At 35.8% G+C, this 21,249-nt stretch overlaps 1 protein-coding gene across 3 annotated transcripts; it reads right to left on the reverse strand.

Moving 5' to 3' along the window:
- Positions 1-2,631: 2,631 nt before the first annotated feature.
- Positions 2,632-19,281, reverse strand: LOC126977108 (glycine N-methyltransferase). Of its 3 annotated transcripts, none has more exons than XM_050825809.1 (6): positions 19,252-19,281; positions 12,127-12,346; positions 5,833-5,960; positions 4,513-4,772; positions 3,630-3,745; positions 2,632-2,865 (listed from the first exon to the last, which is right to left on the reverse strand). In XM_050825809.1, the coding sequence occupies exons 2-6, from the start codon at positions 12,333-12,335 to the stop codon at positions 2,703-2,705; spliced, it is 876 nt and encodes a 291-aa protein (XP_050681766.1). In that variant the 5' UTR covers positions 12,336-12,346; positions 19,252-19,281; the 3' UTR covers positions 2,632-2,702. The 3 variants fall into 3 exon arrangements, with proteins under 3 accessions (XP_050681766.1, XP_050681762.1, XP_050681765.1); XM_050825805.1 differs by lacking the exon at positions 19,252-19,281 and adding an exon at positions 17,204-17,369; XM_050825808.1 differs by lacking the exon at positions 19,252-19,281 and adding an exon at positions 17,005-17,139.
- Between the last annotated feature and the right edge of the window lie 1,968 nt (positions 19,282-21,249).

Genomic DNA, 21,249 nt, shown 5'->3' on the forward strand with positions numbered 1-21,249 from the left:
TGTTTCGTCATGAACAATTACCGATGATAGTTCTAAAGGCATTATTGTTGGTGAAGGAGTTCTTGTTCTGTTCTCGTCATTGTCGTCTCTGAAAATATATTTATGTTGTTTGTCGTCTGGGTTTTGCTAGTGTGGCCTGTCGGTAACTTCACTGGGTGCAAAATCCTCGTCAGTACAATATCTCTGTTGAAAGGGAAAATCTCTGTTTCGCGAAAGGCTAAGGAAAGGCTAATAATTATTGCATATGTTAGCCGGCGTTTTGCCCATTTGAAAGCAATGATGCTTTCAAATGGGCATCTCTAACACACCCAGCAACTTCATAAATGGAGAATGTTTTCACTGGATTGCGCATCATCCAGCTGTCAACGTGTTCAGGTTTTCTTAGGTTTAGATCAGGATGTCATTTCCTAAAGCCGGTTTAGATCAGGATGTCATTTCCTAAAGCCATAAAGCCATTCAATACCTACCAGTTTGGTTTCATGCAATTTTGGGGTACCTGGATATTATTTAGCAACGCCATTTCGTATGCAAGCTTACGTATACGTGGCATTTTAACCTGTAAAGAAAGTACTTTGAAGATTGAAGCTCTGTGGGGTACAATGGATCGTGATCCAACGAAACCCATAACAACATGATTCACTGTACCACCCAAGTACCAAAAATACTAATAATATTTACATTAAATAATTTGCTTTTTTCCTGAACCTCAGTACGTTTCTATACAATTGAGTACATATATATAAAGAAAAAATGCATTTAATAACAAAAATCCAAGTAACTTTGAAGTAAGACAATTTTAAGTAGCACGTAAAATTTTTTTTGGATACTTACCTACTGATTGATGCGCTATCGCGCGTCCTCCCGCTATGATGGAAAGATTGCGACTAGTTGGGCCGCGCAGGGTATGGAAGAGCGTTATTGAAACCATCGCGTGTATGTGCGGGTGCTATAGATACAGAACTATATTAAATGATTCACTGTTCCCCGTGATCCACTGATACCCATGTTCCCCTAGCTGCTATAAACTCATCACGAAGTCTAGGACTACTGAACTTTACTAAAACCGATTTTGGTCGAGGACTTATAGAATTCATTTTCGCTAGTCTTGCACAAAAATGTATATTTTCTGGGGCTATTGGGCATTTAATGATTTTGCCTAGATGTTGTACTGTGTTGACCAAATTTTCTTGTCTGTTTTCTGGAACACATTGGATTTCAATATTGGAAGCTCGTGTCTGCTGTTCAAGCTGCGTGAGACGAGTTGTAATAGTCTGGTTGGCTGCTCGCAGAGTTTCGTTCTCTTTAATAATATGTAGCATTTGTGTGGATTGATTTGTATGTTCAGATTTTATTTTATCTATGTCTTGGTTTAATGACGATAAAGAAGTTTAAAATGAGGCAAGTGTATTTTTATTTCTTGAATTTTAGGGTGTAAATCATTACTGAAAATATTGCGTAATTCGTCTCTGATTATTTCTCGTACATTATTAGCCGATAAACAGGAGCAAGTGGAACGACTTTTTACGCGCTTAGTTACGAACTCCATATACACCGGTGAGTTTCTAACTGGAGTGTTTGAATTATCTCCTCTTGGTTGTTTACATCTGCATACATCACATATCCATGAACTTTTCATTTCAGAGTTGATGAACTTAGTGATGACACTAAAATCTTGATTGGATTGAAATTCGTGTGCACGCAACATGATAATTGTCATTGCATCGGCGACATTGCATTGACATGGTGTTATCTAGTGCGTTGGGGCACCCAGCAAATTCAAAATTTGCCATGATTTAATGTTCAAAATTGTGTACAAGAAAACTCAGCGCTCGGACGTCAGTCCTCCAATGTTATGTTGAATGATAGGATAGTGTTTTTACAGCCTTGATGTGATTTGTCGGCAAATATATGAAACTGTAATATTGCCTTTGATTTTTCTATAGGGGCTTTGCTGATGATAATACAAGATGAGGGTACGAGCAAAAAATTTTAATGAAGCAGGGTTTCTTTATTTTGTGTGAAGTTAAGAAATTATTGTTCCAGTAATATGACGAATGTGTTTATTTGAACTGTCTAGTGTGATGAATATTATGCAGGATGATCTAAACAATAATTATCTTTTCACTTTAATGTTGAGGGTTTTTTTTAACGATGGGGTCAAAATATATAGTCAAAATATATAGCAGAGTTTATTTATTTATTTGAGGTTCGGAATTATTTTATCCATAAAATGGCGAAAATGTTAATTTAAACTGACTCGTGTGATGTAATGCGTGGTTATGAAAACAATTATTATTGTTTTACTTGCAAGTTGAGAGTTTCCACCACGGGGTCAAGGTATGGTGCTGTGAGTATAGTTTTAAAGTCACTCGGTTTATTTACTTTTGTTTCGTACTTACATACATTCCCTTTCACATTTACACACAGATAACATTTACACTTAACATTTTTAACTGTAGTAACAAATTGAATTATTTAATATTCCACAAAAATAAATATATAAAATATACGGAGCTAGTTTGGACGACTGCAATCTATATTTCTGTCTGGTATTTTATTGTAAACAAAAAATGCCAAATCTATATTATAATATCAATAAGTAGCTTAACAAATTTAAATAAAAAACATAGCAAAAATTCAAAAACATATAATAAAATAACAACTCCTAAATGATAAAGTAACAATAAACAATCTTATAATAATCACAGCTTCTCCATCACATGTATGTAGTAAGCTGGGTTGGAGACTCGATCCAGAGGTTGGAAGTCGGCGTAGATGCTGTGTTTGCAGCGGTTGTTGAAAGCCTCGTCCAACATTTTTGTGAACCGCTCGAGCTTGTGGGGGTAGTAGCAGAGACGAAATTCACTGTCAACATAAACATTATATTTCATTGGACATACAACGCCATCATTAATTACTAAGATTCTATTATTACTGCTAATAAATATTATTGGGTGTCATTATCAGTTTATATATTAATGTTTAGACCGAACGTTTCTTAAAAGAAAAACAAGAAATAGATGATGAAGATTTGATTCTACTTATACTGTGATAGAGCAGAAATTCTACTTACGCCCCCGCTGATGAACATCTAAGTAGAATCACCGCTCTACTTTAAAGGGGTCATGAAACAATAGAATTTCGAATAGCTGTATGGTATAACCATTTAAAACCATAATGCAATTATTTACAAATATTTTACTACGTAGAACTAAACTGGAACTTTCTTAGTTCTACTAGATCAATATGGCATTTGTATTTATAGTTTATTACGAAACTAGTTAAGAAAAAAATCCCCCTTATACCCTGTTTGTGCCACCTTCCTCCCGGAAACCAGCGTAAAAAACGAACTTTCCGCGGAAGTGTGGTAAAAATAGCTTTTCCACATAAGGGTGGTAGCCGGCAACACTCCTGTGATCGTGATTCTTGTGGTGTTGCAAGAGAGCATGGGACCTAATTAATAAATAATAGTGGAAAGTATACATATTGACTTAGTGTGTGGGGTACAGAGTGTTTTAACATATTTTACGATAGTATGGAATCCTTCGTATGAGAGTTCGCCTCGAACTCGCTCGACCGGTGGTCTGAAGCGTTACGGGTCAGGTCATATAGTGACTGATGTGGGTCACCTTCTGTCGGTGCTGTCTGCGTCGTCGCCGGGCATGATGCAGTAGTCCAGTGCCACCAGCTCCGGCTTCCCGCGCACCACCAGCACCGAGGTCTTGATGTCCACCGGGTACGAGCACTGCCACATTACATATTATATTATTTATAATGATGCCAAGTGCCAATAATACTTATGTATTTCTGATATCTACAGGCTGGATTTAGTACTTATATGATATAGTGGGACCACCCGACTTTTGGGTATCGTAAGTGGGTTGGGGTGGGGTTAAATGAGATTAGTTTTCATATTGAGCGATCGAATGAGTTTCTGCTTTTTGTGAACAGTTCGCATAATTGATCATAATATCTGGTGTACGATACAAAAACGTTTTGACCATTATTGTATCTCAAAGAACCGAACAAGGAGCTAAGGGAATTTCCGATTTTAAATTACTGCAAGCTCGAATTTAAAATTCAAGTTTAGTAAGTATTTCTCAAGAATCTCGTTGAGTTCTCGTGTCAGTCTTCGTCATGCTCGCTAAAATGCCACTACTTGTGGCGGCGACGTGAGGCAGGCCGTTCCCTTCCCTAACATAAAGGTGAAGGAGGTGATGACTGCTCCATGCGTCATGTTTGTGAACGGGCGCTACTTGTGGTGACTAGATGATTCTGTTACCGGAAACCCTGCTTGATGTTTTTTTTTAATTTAAGTAGTTACATTTTTTATATTCGCTAAAAAAATGCTCGCATATTGCCTTTATTTATTTACGGTGTGTGTGGATACATTTCAGCTGATGCCAATAAGGTGAAAGGCAAGAAGTTTATTCAGAATGCCAGACATAGACGTGTACGGGTGACATTTATTGCGAGAAAAATAATGTGAGACAGAAAGATGATGTGACTAACGTTATAATATATCGAATGTCCCGGAGTAGCGCCGCTGTCGATCATCGCGTCGTAGTTCCGGTGGTCGATGATAAGCAGCCCGCCCGGCTTCAGCACCTTCGCGAAGTTCTCCAGGCACATTCTTTGCGTGCGCTGGTCTTCGAACTCGTCAAGGAGATGGGCGAATGAGTTGCCCAGGCATATCACCGCGTCGAACCTGGCTCTGGGGAGGAAAGACTCCACATCCTTCGGGAGAGTCTCCCAACTTGCTTCTTCGATAACTGAAAAAGTTTTGATACACAATTAATCAGTTTCTTCCTAATCTCAAGCATCCGATTGTGTACCTATGGAATTCGGGCTTGTTTATGCGAATATGAAGGTTTACAGCAAGAAAAATATCCATATGACGTTAAACAAAATTATCTGCCCTTTAATCTAAGTCATAACACAAAATCACAAAACTATCTAAATCTAGCACTGTGGACAGCACCCTAGTAATGTCTCATACGTGTGTTATCATACTGAAATCAACATCCTCCAAACCAGAACACAAGTGTACAAGTGCATTGCTGTGTTGCGGCAGAAATAGATACCATTATGTAGTGAGTATAGGTACCTCAAAACATCCTGGACGTCACTGCACATATTAGAGGCTTTAGTTCTACTGTTACTACCTCGGTTTGTGAGTTGTGTCGATATCAGAAGAAAAAAATATATATAAAGATTAAATGAATCTCATTATTATAGGTGTACACCTACATCATTTTACTAAAGAGTTCACTGGAACTTATATCGGAAGGTATACATCGATATACATTCCAGTTTCATGATCAAATCAACTATGATACCATTTTCAATGGAGCCCTTCTTAAAAATGAATTACAATAAAAATCTTAAACCAAAAACTTCAATCATTTAATAGTTCCGGTAGCCATTTCTTCATCTGTTCCACGCCATCCTTATTGTATCAAAATGCTTGTTTAGTTGTTGAAAAAACTAGAATCGCTTTATTCGTAAAAATTTGATGAGCTGTTCAATTCATTAATTTTTTTCGTCATAACATTTTAATTTTTTATAACAAAGCCATTCTGGATGCAATACAAATATACCAGTTCTAATTAAACAACAAATTGCTTCAGAAGCGACGGAGTTCTGAGGTGACAAGCAAAAAAAAACCCACCTCTTTTTAAATAAGCGCGATCGCTCAGACTAGGTATGCAATCTCTAGTGTTCCAAAATAGTTTAGCCGAAGTGATCACTTTAAACCATTAGGTAAGCCGTTCCCGCTGATCCTCCATTCATATAAAACTGTAAGTAGACATGTGATCTGGTGTTACGCACCCCACTCATCGTATCGGGGGTCCTTGCGTTTCTCCCAGCGCGCCTTGAGAGCGTGTTTCAGCATCTTGTCGGAGGCGTCCACTGACACCACCTGGAAGCCCTCGTCCAGCAGCATCATGGAGTCTATACTGTGGAGCACATCATAAACAAACATTCGAGATTAGGGAAACTAAATATGGAATGAGTACCTACTTGTAACTATTGATGACAGTTTAATACCTTAACCTTTAGGTATAGCTAATATCATATTGTAAGTAAGAAAACAGCTAGATTCGAAACTAGAAACTGCTAGCGCACCCCAGTATCAGCTCGATCCATTTGACCGCGTGCAACGCAGAGCAGCTTTAATTGTCGGGGACCCAGTGCACTGTGAACGGCTGTATCACTTGGCGTTGCGTAGGCACCTTGGCACGACACGCCATAAATTAGATATCATCCCCACCATCTGGATGTGTGGTGGCCTCCACAGTGCGGTTTTCAAGGAGGTTTCCTTAACGCACTAGAAAACTGTGGAATGAGCTTCCTTGTGCGGTGTTCCCGGGACACCATGACATGGATAGGTACCTCCAAAAAAAGCAAAGCTCCTGTTTTTCCTCTGGTGTTGCAAGAAAATATGGACAACGGTGATCACTTAGCACTAGGTGACCCGTTCGTTCTGACAACGCTCAACTCTGAGAAGGCGCCTAAAACAGGTTTAGAACAATTTCACCGTGCACAATGTGCACAACTTGTTTCATATGTGCAATCTCTTTTTTAGCCTTACGAAGGAAGATTTTCTGCAACTTATACATTATTATATGCTGAAACAAATAATATCCCAAATCCTTTAAAAATGAAACTGCCGGCATGACTTTTATAAAGTGTTCTAGAACTAGCCTCTAAGAATCATGTTATATTTGTATCACTGGCACCACACACTACGCACAGGATGCAGCCTCTAAATATCTAGCTAGCATTTAAGGGCCGTTGAAAACTTATTTTGAGCATACTGTGGCGATATTCCAGAAAACTCGCGTGTGTCGAATAAGTAATCAAAAAGATTTTGCTACTTTGTTTGGAACGGCCTATTTGCGAGCGCCAAAAACCCAGAATGCTGTCTATGTAATGCCTATTGCCGCCTAATAAATTAAATAACGCAAATTCCATCTCGCTTGTCTTCTCTTTGATGTCATTAAGTATAAAGCTCCTTCATATTTGTATGATAAGTTGTCATGGGCATCAAGTCGTCGTTCTCTAGGCACACGGCAATGCGCAACGCAGCTTTTGACGCAGAGTCATGCCACAGCTACTTTCAGAGGAAGTTTCCGATTCGCGTCAGCCAAAATATGGAATAATATCCCCCGTCCAATAAGGAACCTCCAATATAAACTAGGTTTTCGTAGTAAACTTAAAGTGTTCCTTAATACTCATCAAAAAGTACAGGAAACTCTTTTACTTGACACTAGTGCTATTTAAAAATAAATTATACGACCTGTTATTGTCATTTGTTTTTTTACCTGACCTGTTTTTGTCTTTTTAGAGAGATTTTTAGAGAGATTCTTATTAATATCAGCAGAATTAGCACCCAATCAATCACGCAATTATACTCACTTGTTATTATTATTATTATTTGCTTTTAGTGTTCTTATTTATATTACTAATTATTGAATTAGGTCATGAAATTTTATGTAATTTTTGTTTTGTGTTAGTACTTTTTTTATTGTAATATTATTATTATTTTAGTTGTAGTAGTTTAGTTGTAGTAATTGTAACCCTTCATATAATATGTATAACCTTTAAGTAGTTTGACAATCCGCTAGACCACCTGTGGTTCTCCGGAAGACCAGCGCTGATCATATCACCTGTGGGTATGATCAGTATTATGCTGAGGTGAACTCCCATTCTGCATGTCGATGTAAATGAATAATTAAGTTTACTTGTATACTAGGTTTAAGTTGCAGAATAAATGATTTCTTTCTTTCTTTCTTTCTTTCTAAAGTCAGGTGTTCTATATAGAACCGGCACCGAACCGGGTTTACCGAACATTATTTTTGCCTGATTTGCAAATCACATGGAGCCATACGAAAATGCACCCATAGACGACTGGTTGGACTGCGACGATTGCCAGTTATCGTTAGCCAGGATCATGAATCATGTACGGCATTATGTGCTTGTAGGTAGATCAGATATAATGGGTCAGTTTCCAACAAAAGAACGTAGGTACCAGGAAGCTATTTCATTTGATATTAAAAACATCGGGGACGCATTTAGCAGCTTGTACAACTGTTTGTGTAATGTTTATTTAACTGAAGTTCCGATAAATTTTCCTTAGGTAGGGTAGACCGAGGCGAATCGGATCACATTTTCTTTGAAGTTGAGCAAATCATTCTAAAGTGTTAAATAATGTTATTTTTATTGATAAAATCGTAAGTAGTTACAATCACTAATCAGCTAAGAAATAAAATTTGAAATTTAAATTATACCTACATATATTCTCTTAATTAGCTATGCATATGTGAATCTTATGCCTTTTATGCCATACTTAATATTTATAATTATATTAGATTTAGTCGCTTCTGATCTAGAAGTCTGTGTTCACAATTAATTTCTAATTAATTTAAGATTTAAAATTCGAACATTGATCTGACATTCATAATCAATATTCAATTGACAGGAACTAACTAATATTAAATTGTTGCATTCTACACATTGTTTATGGGATAATCAAGCTATTGTCAGTATTAGATAGCGTGATCTACGATGCCATTTTGGATTTGTCTTCTAAATAGCCGATAAGATATGAGTACTGGCAATTGTTTGAAATGTCTAAGGCTAGTATTGGCATGTTCGATGTGAGGTCGCAGTGGGATATTTTATGATGGAACCCCGTGCTTAGTAACACGGACGCAACCTTTTCTCGTCAATTGCGAGACGTCAATATGCAGTGAGCAATCGTTAGAATGTAAACGGTACTTTTGATTTGTGATTCCTGTATAGCGGAGGGTTAAAGCATAAATTCAAATATTTTTATTCAAAATAGGGTTCAAAATCACTTATTGAATGTCAAAAACTACCACCCATTCAAAATAGACTGCCTATATGCCTCAGACCTGATAAGAACGGGCGCAAGAAACTCAGCGGACTTTTTTTATATAAAATATGGATTACAATGTGATTTCGTACAAAAAAAGTATGTGCATGTAATCTTTACGCGCGATTGAGGTAAAACTTAATTATAATTAACTTTAGGAATAATTAACAGATACATATTGTATACAGGATGTCCCAAAGTTATGGGACATCAAGGGAAAGTACCTTAAATATCGAAGATAGGCTATTTTACTGAAAGAAGACTTTATGTTATTTTTAAAAGTTAGTACTTCTGCATTCAAAGATTTCCTAAAAATTACTTGCCTTGTCTGGGATCCGAACCGACTGAAATATAAAAAAAAAACACCCCTACTTTTATGATGTCAATTGAAAGAATGGCCAAAAACTAATAACTCTTCTTAAGTAACATAGTATTTTAAAAAAAATTAAAAACGTAAAATGAATGTTTTCCTACTTGGATTGGTACGAATGGACCGATTAGATGGCCGGCCAGATCCCGGGACCTTACACCTTAGATTTGTTCTTGTGGGGATACGTGAAAGATATGCTTTACAAAAAACGATACGAGAACGTGGGCGAGTTACAAACAGAATTGTGCCATATCATATCGAGTATTCACCATAAAATGATAAGAAAATAAAGAGGCAGCGGACTAATTAAAATATTGGCGATTTGCGTAAGACAAGAGGGATCACATTTTGAGCATTTAATAAATTAATTTACAAAAAAATACCCACTTAATTGACTACTTTCTTTTAAAATACTATGTTACTTAAGACGAGTTATTAGTTTTTGGCCATTCTTTCGATTGGCATCATAAGAGTAGGGGTGTTTTTTTTTTACATTTAAGTCGGTTCGATTCCCAGACGAGGCAAGTAATTTTTAGAAAATCTTTGAATGTAGAATTACTAACTTTTAAAAATAACATTAAGTCTTCTTTCAGTAAAATAGCCTTTTCGATATTCGATATTTAAGGTACTTTCCCTTCATGTCCCATAACTTTGGGATACCCTGTATATTATACTTTTTTTGCTTATCTGAAAGCTCATAGACAAAATATGTTATTTTCATTTGCCCTTGTTTGTACCGCATATTCTAGGACATCCAGTAACAATAACAAATATTCTTAAAAAGTTGAAATACAAGTAGAATTAATTTATACCACTATAAATACAAAAATTACAATAATCGTAACTAGAATTATTATATTAATTAATTAGATTGTATAAAAATACGCAATTATTTTTATACTTTTTAATGCATATTATATCTATTGTTTTGGAATAGTGTTTTTGAAGTCTGTTGTTTTTTTGTTAAACATTTTTTTATTTTATGATTGTTAGTGAATTTGAAGTACACTTACTAACAATTTGTCTAAATATGTGTAGATATACTAAATTTTTCAATGCAGCAATGAACGTAAGTGCTTTGTAATTTGATTACAGACAGTAAGAAATTCTGCCACAGATCGCACCCTTACTGTGAGTCGTTAAGGAGTCCTATTGATCATCATATTCGACTACGATAATTACTTGACTATAACTATGTTATGGTAGATGACTTAAATATCCGGTGAGCATAAAAAAGATTCGGCCGAGTATCGTTAATTTGCTCCTAAGAATTGAAGAGTTCCGTTACTTTGTCATGGATTCCGTAATCAGAACCTAACCAAACTCTCACCAAAATATCTTTGAAGTATATCCTTTCCAATAAAAAAAGAATCATCGAAATCGGTTGACGAGATATTGAGTTATTCGTAAATTTATCATCCACTTTGCTACCTATGTATAGCAAATTTAAGACTTTTATGGTTTTCTCATGGATGCCATTGCGAGATCTCTGGACCAAATTAAAATGGGACCACACGGGAAGCACCAGCTTTCAAATAAAAAGGAATTATCAAAAACGGTTCACCCAGTCGAAAGTTTTGAGGTAACAAACATAAAAAAAACGAACATACTGACGAATTGAGAACCTCCTCCTCTTTGAAGTCGGTTAATTATAATGGTTAAACATATTCTGTCCGTCAGAAAAATATTCTGAGTTACCCCTAAGTCACGTCTAAAGAAGTTTTACTTCAATAAACTTTTATAATTAAAGAGTCTGAAGGTTTTTTTTTTTTTCGCTTCATTCCTAGTCTGTGGTGTCATTAAGAAAATCGTTTAGAAAAATCGTCATCAATAAATAAAATAGAGTTTACTGGGGTTTCACCTCATCCCGCAACTTTCTTATGACAGAGACTTCAATAGAAGACACAAGTTTTTTCTTCAGTCAAACAAAAATCTAAAAGTTAGAATTTTGACTTTGCACAACTTCTAGGTAGGTTAGTAACATGATAAATAACTCTATAAGATAAGGTCTCCTTATCGCGAAAATATAATATTATAGCAAGTTATTTGATAATGTTTCGGTCCATAATCATTGTTATTTTAAATTATTGTTATCAAATATATCAACATCTTCCATTATATTTTTCTCTAATTTATAAATTTTTGAGAGGGACTGTGTACCTACGTAAGTTATGTTGTTGAAATTGAAGTTGAAATGTCTGTGTGCCAGACAAAGTACTTGAATTAGATATTCAAGGCCAATTTTTTTAGGTGTTTAATATATTAGTAATGCTTCTTCTTTACGATGTTTCACATTTTTCACACGAAACGTGACTTCTTTGTTAAGGTTCCCGAAGGAGTCGCGAACGAAGTCACGGGAAACTTACTTTATTACATAAAGAATAATGAACTTTATAGATATGACGAAATTGAAGATGTACCTAAATTGTTTAAGCAATTCCGTTTTTTTGAATCTGGTGCTTATAATCTATAAGAACTCTATTTTAAATTCTGCTGGTTATCCTGGTTGCATGCCTTGGTTCAAACCCCGCCACGAACATAAGAATGTGTTTTCGATTACCACACTCATATCAATCATATTATAAGTTTATTCAACGTTCTTACGGAGAAGGATAGCGTTGTGAGGAAATCTACACACAAATTCAGAGGGTGTGTGTGAAGGTGACTGTATAGCACTGGGCTAGCGTGGTCGATTAAAAACTACAGACGCAAACGGGTTAAGGGCCCAGGGCTGTTTACAAGCGTAATTAGAGTAGCCATCAAGTTGCGGAAAGTACCCCGTGAATACATAGTTATTGATTTGTTTGAGAAGTTATATAACAATAAATTGAGAAACAGGAGCAACATGTCTCACCCCGTGCCACAGGCGGCATCCAGCACCCTGACGCAGCCGTGCTTCTTCAGGATCCCCGAGAGGAAGTCTCTGTAGTTCTTAGTCCTCTGATTGCTGTCACCGATGTACTTCTTCCACACCCTCGCCGCTTTGCCGTCCGCATATTGGTCCTTCACACCCTCTGATGGTATACCTTGTGATCGCGAGTGGAACACCTTGTCTGCCGCCATCTTCTATATTTCTGAAGTAAAAAAAATTAGATGTTAATTACAATATACTTAACCTCTTACTCCTTGACGAACCGTTATAATATCCTTATGTGGAGCTTTGATGCAAAGTTCGCAAGAAAGAAGTCTCTAATCTGTGAACTGCAATATTTTAAGTAAAGTTCTAGGTGAGTGCATCAAAGGTTTAAAGATACTGCGGTCTTATGTCAGAAATGTAAACAATTAATGCTAAAATCAACCTCCGCAGGAAACACATCTTAATTTGCGTATTATTTATCATATCTGTCTAATCTCGTACAGGCTGATGTCCGGGTCACTAGGTAAATAAGAGTAAATTGAGTTGATGAGGAGTACTTTCCATAGAATAAGCTCAAGTCATTAAAAATCTCAGGGTTAGACTGAATGATCTTGCCGCCTAAAGACCAAAGTCTTCAGTTGTGTCCACACGCTATTCTTCTAGCAAACACTTGTAGCTTTTATTCCTCCCTTTTGCTACTTTAATACGTAAGAAAGAGAGAGTAGTAGAAATCTGTCCATTGGGTGTTCTATAATATGACATTTAAATTGAAGATTTCAATCTCATTTTATCACGTGTCATCGAGTGTCTCAAATTCAAATTTACATAGATAATTTTTATTCAAAATAGAATATGATATGATATCACTTATTGTAAGACTGATATGAGTATTTGAGTTCCATAAGTAGTTTGCAGCGGGTCTTACAGTACTTGGAATCTACTGCCTGGACATTTGTCACGAACATGTTGTTTATATCATCCACTGAAAACTCAAAACCACATACTTTGAATTTTTTGAGTACCGCGTCTGCATCTACATATGTCTCTACAGGGCCCATAGTGATAGCACAGAAGCGGATCGTCTCATGGGCTGTGTTTAGTTGGCAAAAGACGAAAAAAACCAAAAGAAGTCATTCCTAGCACAGACTTCGCAGGGCGATCTATGCATAATTTTATGAGGTGTATGGTCCTTATTGGATCTTCTGCTGACTACTCATCCCGACTGTTACGAGACGGGCCTCTTGGATTGCCCGACCATAGACTGCTACTGGCAGCGTAAGGTTTGCGATCCTTTTTATGCAAATCTTACCTTTTAATAATTAATTAATTACTTCAGATAAAGTGTATGTACCTTCACATAAAGTGAATGGTTCTAACATTTTTGATGGGATACTTCCTGGGAGGCTTCCTGTTTCTCTGTTTTAATGGATCGTAAAACTATTTTAATGTCGATATTTGGAAATAAATCTATTTAAAAAGCTGCTAGTTTCTTCTACATGACTCGTGTCATACGAGCTTAATTTTTTAGAAATTGTGTTTAATTCCGAACTTATAAGTACTCACTCTATGTAAGTTTGGATTTTATATGAATTTAATAAGTTTACTTCGTCTATGAAGGCTTGCTGTAGAGCTTTACATGCGAAATTACACTTGGCACAAGTACCTTTTGTAGATTAATTTATGTGAATATGATTGAGGCCTACATAATGAAAAAAGGTGTCTGTAATATATATTATTATATGCACGTAGTTGTTATTAACACCAATTTTTTATATATCAGAAATAAATTGCCAAGTGGCTTAACTGATAGAAAGTCAAAAAAACAACCACCCATGAACATTAGCATAACCAAAGAGATTCGTTGCCGTTATGTCTTTAAGTCGTATCGGTTTGGGAATATAGCAGCCGGCACACGAAATCACAAAGTGGATGTGTTCAGACAAAAGTATCTAGCGAGGTGTTATAATAAGTGATATGCGCTAACCTATTACAAATTAAATCGGGGTACCGCAAGGCAGCGTCCTAGGACCATTATAATTATTTTACTACAAAAACTACAGACATTGTAAGTCCCTAATCAATGTTTATTTTCCAATTACATTTCAATTACAGTAACTAACAATAAAAAGAAATAATGTAAAAATGCATGACATTAACACAAATACCCCATTACACACACAAACATGATATACACAGACATTTATAATCTAAATACATATAGAAAAGATCAAATTTCATTATTTTCCACAAATATTAAATAATTATATAATAGTTAAAAAATGACTAATTTCAATACAGCATTTATTGGACAAAAATGCATCAGAGCCGTTCTCCCCCTCCCTTCTCATCTGATATTTCACGCAAATCTTCATTCAACCGTCTGGGGTTATTACCACTACCATCTTTATATATTTACGACTTATCCATTTCTGTATATAAAATAACTTATTTAAAAAAAGCACATGAAAATAATAACAGAACACAGTGGGAACCATTAAGAACCGTGTTTGAAGACAAAATTATATATTAAGTATATGACAAATTGTGTTGTTGCGTGTCTCAAAATATTTAACAAACTTCCAAAAGAATTAAAAAATAACTTCACTAAAACTCTTCAAACATAAGCTTTACATTTTTTTATGGAAGAGGAGGACAAACCAGCGTACGAGTCACCTGGTGCTAAGTGATCACCGCCGTCCACATTCACTTGCAACACCAGAGGAATCACAGGAGCGTTGCCGGCCTTTTAAGAAAGTGTACGCGCTTTTTTTGAAGGAAACACGCATGAAGAAGCTTATTTCACAAGTATGTAATACGTGGAAGAACAAAAATTGCCATCGTGTCGTATCACCGCACTTCAACAACTGAGTCCCATTAATACCTCGCCTACCATCGGGATACTGAGACTCAAATTTCGAGCGTCAGTCAGTCAGGTCGTGGTCAGGTCATGTTGTTATGTGAAGGTCTTAGACGGTTACTTTAAAAAATTCAAGCCATAAAAGAGAATCGGAATCGTATTGTATGTTTGGTGTTTCTAACCGTATTTTATCAGTAGACTGTACAAACAGGCAGTTATAATCACCAAGTTCAAGGTTTTATCTATATAAGTATCATTTTCATTCTCAATCAGCATGATATACGGCCGTTTTCAATAACATATATATCTTTAGATCTAATTAATAGAGGTAGACATATCTATCATTATACGCTTACTAACTATTCAATAACTTATCGACAATTAGCATTTTCTACCGAAGTTGGCTATCTATCATTCAGAGGACGGATATCTACTAGAGATAGAAACTCACATACCTACCGATTGTTCTTACTTGCATTTCAATAAAAGTTTCCAGCTACTCTCCGATAGACGTAGCATAACGGCCGTTCCCAATATACTATCTACAGATAGAGAAAAATGACTAACTTCTACTGTCAGTAATTAGCTGTCAATAATCTGAAGATGTCCCAATATACCTGATTAGTCATTCTTATGTCCTTATATTGGGACGAGTGAATTGCAATTTCCATACAAACTTCTATCGCTAGTAAGCTATACTTCGTCCCATTGACAGACAGCGTGCACGGATAGGGTGAGTTACCGTCGATAAGTTTATAGGGACAGAAAAGTCAACGATAGTTACCATTTTTATCTCAAGTAAGAGATAGACTGAATATTGGGAACGGCCGTTCATCAGCTAACGTCATTTGGTAATCTGTGAACATCGGTCGGTTACGCGGCGCGCGGCCAAATAGCCTTTCGAGAATAAGGAGATTTCTAATAAATATTTAATACCTAGGTAATGGAATATTTTAGCAGTGACGATAGTGATATGGAAATATTACAAATTAAAATAGATTTTGACGAAAACAGTGACATTGATAGCGATAACATTACCGTTAGGGAAGGAATATGAAACATGTCTGAATTATAATATCACTAAACATAATGACTAGGTACGAATTTATTTACAGATTAAGACTGAATTAAAGTGTTTAATTAATTTTTTAGAACTATATTTAATGTAACATCCAGAAGGTAAGGTTAATTTTTATCCAAATACTATAATATACAAGCTCGTAATGTGCTAAAGTAATATCAGCATTTTAAAAAAGTTCTTATTTTTCCAGAAAACATGGCATATCAGCCCTTCATCATCAAAATCTAGATCCCTATTTATTTATTCATACTTTTAACTATTTACACTAAGACACTTATTATTTTTGTGAAATATCTTCAGACCGAAGAGCTGGCAGCTACCTCGGACAAAGAATTAGTCTAGCTATTCAAAGGGGGAAATCTGCCAGTATCTTCTTTTATATAGGATAGTTAAGATCTTACCATGAAAATGATTCAAATGATTTTAACTCTACCAGTTACCATGACAACAAGTCGGTGATCATTTACACGCTGGTGTGTATAAAATATTTAATATTCTGTTGGACCAATGACGTTCTATACATATTAGGGCTCATAAAATTTTATCTAACTTATCAAGTAGAGGATGTCTCATTTATTTTTATGTAAAAGAAGGACAAACGAGCATAAGGGTTACCTGATGGTATGTGAATCACAAGAGCGTTGCCGATCATATAATGAACTCCATTATAGGGTTAAGAGAACTATTGTATTTCAAGCTACATATTATCTGAGTAGCTACAATAGTTTATGAGCACGGTTTTCAAATGGCAACCCTATCAGAGTATAAAATAATATGTATGTACCTATTATGTGTGCACATAAACAGAGCAGTTTATTTATTTATTTAGCAGTTAAAATCAACAGATTTAAATAAAAGAATACGGTTTGGTACATACGTTTAGCTACTGGGAGTCTTGCGCATTAAGGAAAAGTTAATTGTGTAGGTACGAACTTACCATATTTCAGTTTATTGCTTTACAACTAGTAGCATATATTGAACAAACTAAGTAGTATAACTATCAATACGAATTAATTAGATTTAAATTATAACGTAATAAGCACATCTTCACAAACAAAATAATTCCTTCTTCCTGAAAAGTTATGAGACGTCAACTAGAGTCGGATTATAAATTTCAGTAAAATTTATCCACTTACAGTATCTTCACGGATAATTTATCGCGAACTCGATGATGCAATCAGCAATTATTATGAGACGACTGACGAGTATTTGGCGTGGAGTCGTCGCTTCGTCTGCCTGTGTTATTGTGAATGTGGAGTGCGGTTATAACTTATAATACATCTCTACGTCCGATACAGAATACCGTTCATTGTGTATGATGTAATACTTCACACCCCTTGCTTCTCAACCGATAACTTGGAAAACAAACAATCATAGGTATTCATGATAGACTTGTTTGCAACTTATGGGATTTGATCCAGGGAACGGCTTAGCCTAACTTATGATTAATTTTGATATAATTACTATTTTACAACAAAGAGCATAATATTATGTGTTTCCCTTATGTTTATGCTATTTGACGTGTGTTGTTGTTGCATACGGCAATGGTAGAATTAATCTGAATTTATTATATTCTTGTTTTTGATCGTGAGTGAAATATTTACTTGCGACAGATCTACGTCAAGGTGTTCTTACGTAAGAAAATATTTTTCACGTAAAAAACACATAAGTAAGTAGAAAGTATTCAATAATTAAGTGAAATACGAATACTTTGCCAACACTACTGCAATAGCACAGGTATCACAAAGGCGTACCTAACACCTCGTATAATTTTTTCATCTCTACGTTACACCAAGCGATCTAGCCGTTCACAGAGTAGGTACAGGATGTCTGAAAATTCGAACTAACTAGCTGGTTGCAGGCGGTTGAAGTCGATAGCCGCGATATGGTACACCGTGTGGTTTTAATATTAAAAAACATATACTCGCTCACACTTAACTGGAGCGAGAATGGTTTATTGAAATCATGGCAACCTCTGCTTGTGGCCATTTATAACTGGCAACCATGGTTTACACAAATTAAATTTTATTAAAAACTTTATTTATTTTTATTTATTTATTTACAAGTAGGTACAATAACAGATAACAAGATAAAACTATCATCTAATAACAATTACAGCATATTTTTATGATCCTGAGATCCAATTAAAATTGTATACATCGTTCACCAAATACAGTAAAAAATAATAAGTGGACAAAACAGAAATTACATTATGACGAAATTTAAGTTGAAAATTTAATTATTTTACGTAAACTAGCAAGTTCTATAAAGAGTATTTTTAAACAAGTTAATATTTGTAAAGAATATATCAAAATCAGCACACACTTTATTAAATTATTATGAAAGATGTGGGACTTAATTAATTAGATTGTCTAAGAATACGCAATTATTTTTATACTTTTAAGTGCATTAATTATATCTATTGTTTTGGAATAAGTGTTAGTAGTGTTTGGAATAGTGTTTTTGAAGTCGGTTGTTTCTTTTGTTATATTTTTAATTTCTAGATTTTTAGTGAATCTGATGCACACTTAATAATAATTTGTCTAGTTCTACTAAATATTGCAATACAGCAGTGACCGTAAGCACATTGCAATTTGATTACAGACAGAAAATTTTCCACAGATCGCACCCTTACTGTAAATAATTTATTTTCTTCTAAGAATTGAAGAGTTCCGTTACTTTATCATGGATCCCATAATTTCAACCTTACCAAATTATCTTTGAAGTATGTCCTTTACAATAAAAAATAATCATGGAATTCGGTTGGCACAATAATGAGTTATTCGTAAATTTGTTACGCACATAAAGCTAATTTAAGACTTTTATGATTTTCTTATGGATGCCATAGTCAGATCTGGACCAAATTACAATGGGAACCACACGGGAAGCACAGCTTTCAAACAAAATAGAATAACAAACATAAAAAAAATAAAATACCGACGAATTGAGAACCTCCTCCTTTTTTTGAAGTCGGTTAAAAAACAGGTACCTACCTGCAGAATCTAGCAATGGAATAGCTATTGGGCTAGGTTGTCGATCACAAGCAGTGGCGGATACAATATTTTCAATAAGTAAAAATATTTATGTTGATAGTATCAAATCAAATCAAAGTGAAGTCAAGTAACATTTAAAATGTAACAAGCTCAATAAATTACGATTATTAGAATCATCATAATATACTTACTTCGTAGTGGTCAGTATAAGTCACTTACACTGTTAGAATTGCGACTATTGCAATATATTTTATATCATAATAGTTCCGTTATTCCTCAAAATCTAGACATAACCGGATCACTAGGTCACAAAGCTAACGAAAACAACAGGAGATGTTTGTTTGACCGCGTATCGACGTACGAGCCCGCGATAACCGCTATCTCTCACTTATCAAACCGTGACACAACCAGTAAGCTCAATGACGGTTTCAAAAGCTTATCATTAGATATTCCATAGACCTTGTCTTCTTCTATCTAGTTGGAATCTAAATAAAGCTCTCAAATTCCTATGAATTTATTAATAACATAAAGGTGTCTCAATATATCTCATATCACGATTTCATTTTAAAATAAAAACACGTGTTTATTGAGTGAATTGTCGTATTTTTTTTGCATCGTAAAGTAGATGTATGTCTGATAAGTATGGAATAAAATATCGGGCATTGTTGATCTATCTTGACCTAGAGCTCAGGAATTATTTCTGGTTTGGTCAAAACACGGTATTTCACAAAACCACACAGAGGGAAAATCACACGGCATTAAATCGCATGACTTCGGAGGCACAATTACGTTGCTGCAATAAATTGATTGTTCATGTGTGGTGTGACAGGGGGCGTTGTTCTGATGAAACCATACGCCATCCAGTTGGGGCCACAACAACTCCGTTATCATGTTCCTGTAACGAATGCCGTTCACAGTCACTGCTATTCCGGCCTCGCCCAAACACGCCACTTGACCAAATCCGCACCAGACAGTACCGTTGTGGATGCATTTGTTGCTTATGCATCGTGTGAGGATCTTCAGATTCTCAAATTACAAACAATTTTGTTTATTGACAAAGCCATTCAGGTGGCACTGCGCTTCATCGAAGATTTTTTTTAAATCCGCATTTACTTCAATTTGCTCTATTACCTATTGAAAGAAGCGCCGGCGCGTTGCATGTTCTGATGGTTTGTTTCCTGAGTAAACTGAATTTTGTAAGGGTGAAGGAAATTTGAAGGTGTTGAGAACGATTTACCTATACCTAATTCCTTCTCTGCCACTTTGAGATTGTTAGCAAAGATAACAAGATGGACATTTTACTTGAATGTGTGGAGTCGCTTGATATACTTCAATACATCTGCAAAAGAAAATATGCAAGGTCAAACTTCTTCGTACGACTGAATATTCTACTACATAATCTCTTTCCCTGGGGTCGGTCTATTATGTCTGAGGATTGTGGTCACTACACCATAGTGGTTGGAGGATACCATAGAGGTTAGAGGATAATGGTTGCATCTTGAGCGCATGACCTCCTGCACGGGCTTCTGTCCAGCGCGTCTCTAACAACCGTGGAATTCTCCACGGTTGTTAGAGAATTCTCGGATGACGGGTCTTTAATTTGCCCGGTCCATCTGGTTTCAGAACTACTACATAATAGGTAGTCTGTAATCGTCATCGAACGTAAAATATAAGTATAAGAAACTATTGGTTTGTGTTACACACTAAAACTTGCATAATTTTTTTCTTCAATCAAAATTCCTCACGTATTAATTTTTCTTTCATTCAACCGCGACATAGAACCTACCAGCTGCTAGCAGTGGGAGGCTCCTTTGCACAAGAAGCCGGCTAGATTATGGCCACCACAACGGTGCCTTTTTTTGCCGTGAAGCAGTAACGTGAAAAAATTACTGTTTCTTTCTGAAGGGCGCCGTATCTAGTGAAATTACTGGGAAAATGAGACTTAACATCTTATGTCTCAAGGTGACGAGCGCAATTGTAGTGCCGCTCAGAATATTTGGGTTTCTCAAGAATCCTGAGCGGCACTGCATTGTAATGGGTAGGACGTATTAATAACCATCAGCTGAACGTCCTACCAGTCTCATCTCTTATTTTCATAAAAAAAAACCGCGCGCAACCAACTTTTAGTAGGTGCTGACGGCAGCTGTATGCCAAACGATACGGCTATGGGTGCAGGTCTAGGGCAGTAT

The sequence above is a fragment of the Leptidea sinapis genome, chromosome 43 (assembly GCF_905404315.1).
Source record: "Leptidea sinapis chromosome 43, ilLepSina1.1, whole genome shotgun sequence".
Classification (NCBI taxonomy): domain Eukaryota; kingdom Metazoa; phylum Arthropoda; class Insecta; order Lepidoptera; family Pieridae; genus Leptidea; species Leptidea sinapis.

Coding starts and splice junctions, on each gene's coding strand:
- LOC126977108 (XM_050825809.1), bottom strand. CDS start 12,335: ATGGCGGCAGACAAGGTGTTCCACTCGCGATCACAAGGTATACCATCA. Junction 4,773..5,832: donor CCCCCGATACGATGAGTGGG/GTGCGTAACACC, acceptor AAACTTTTTCAG/TTATCGAAGAAGCAAGTTGG. Junction 3,746..4,512: donor GACATTCGATATATTATAAC/GTTAGTCACATC, acceptor GTAATGTGGCAG/TGCTCGTACCCGGTGGACAT.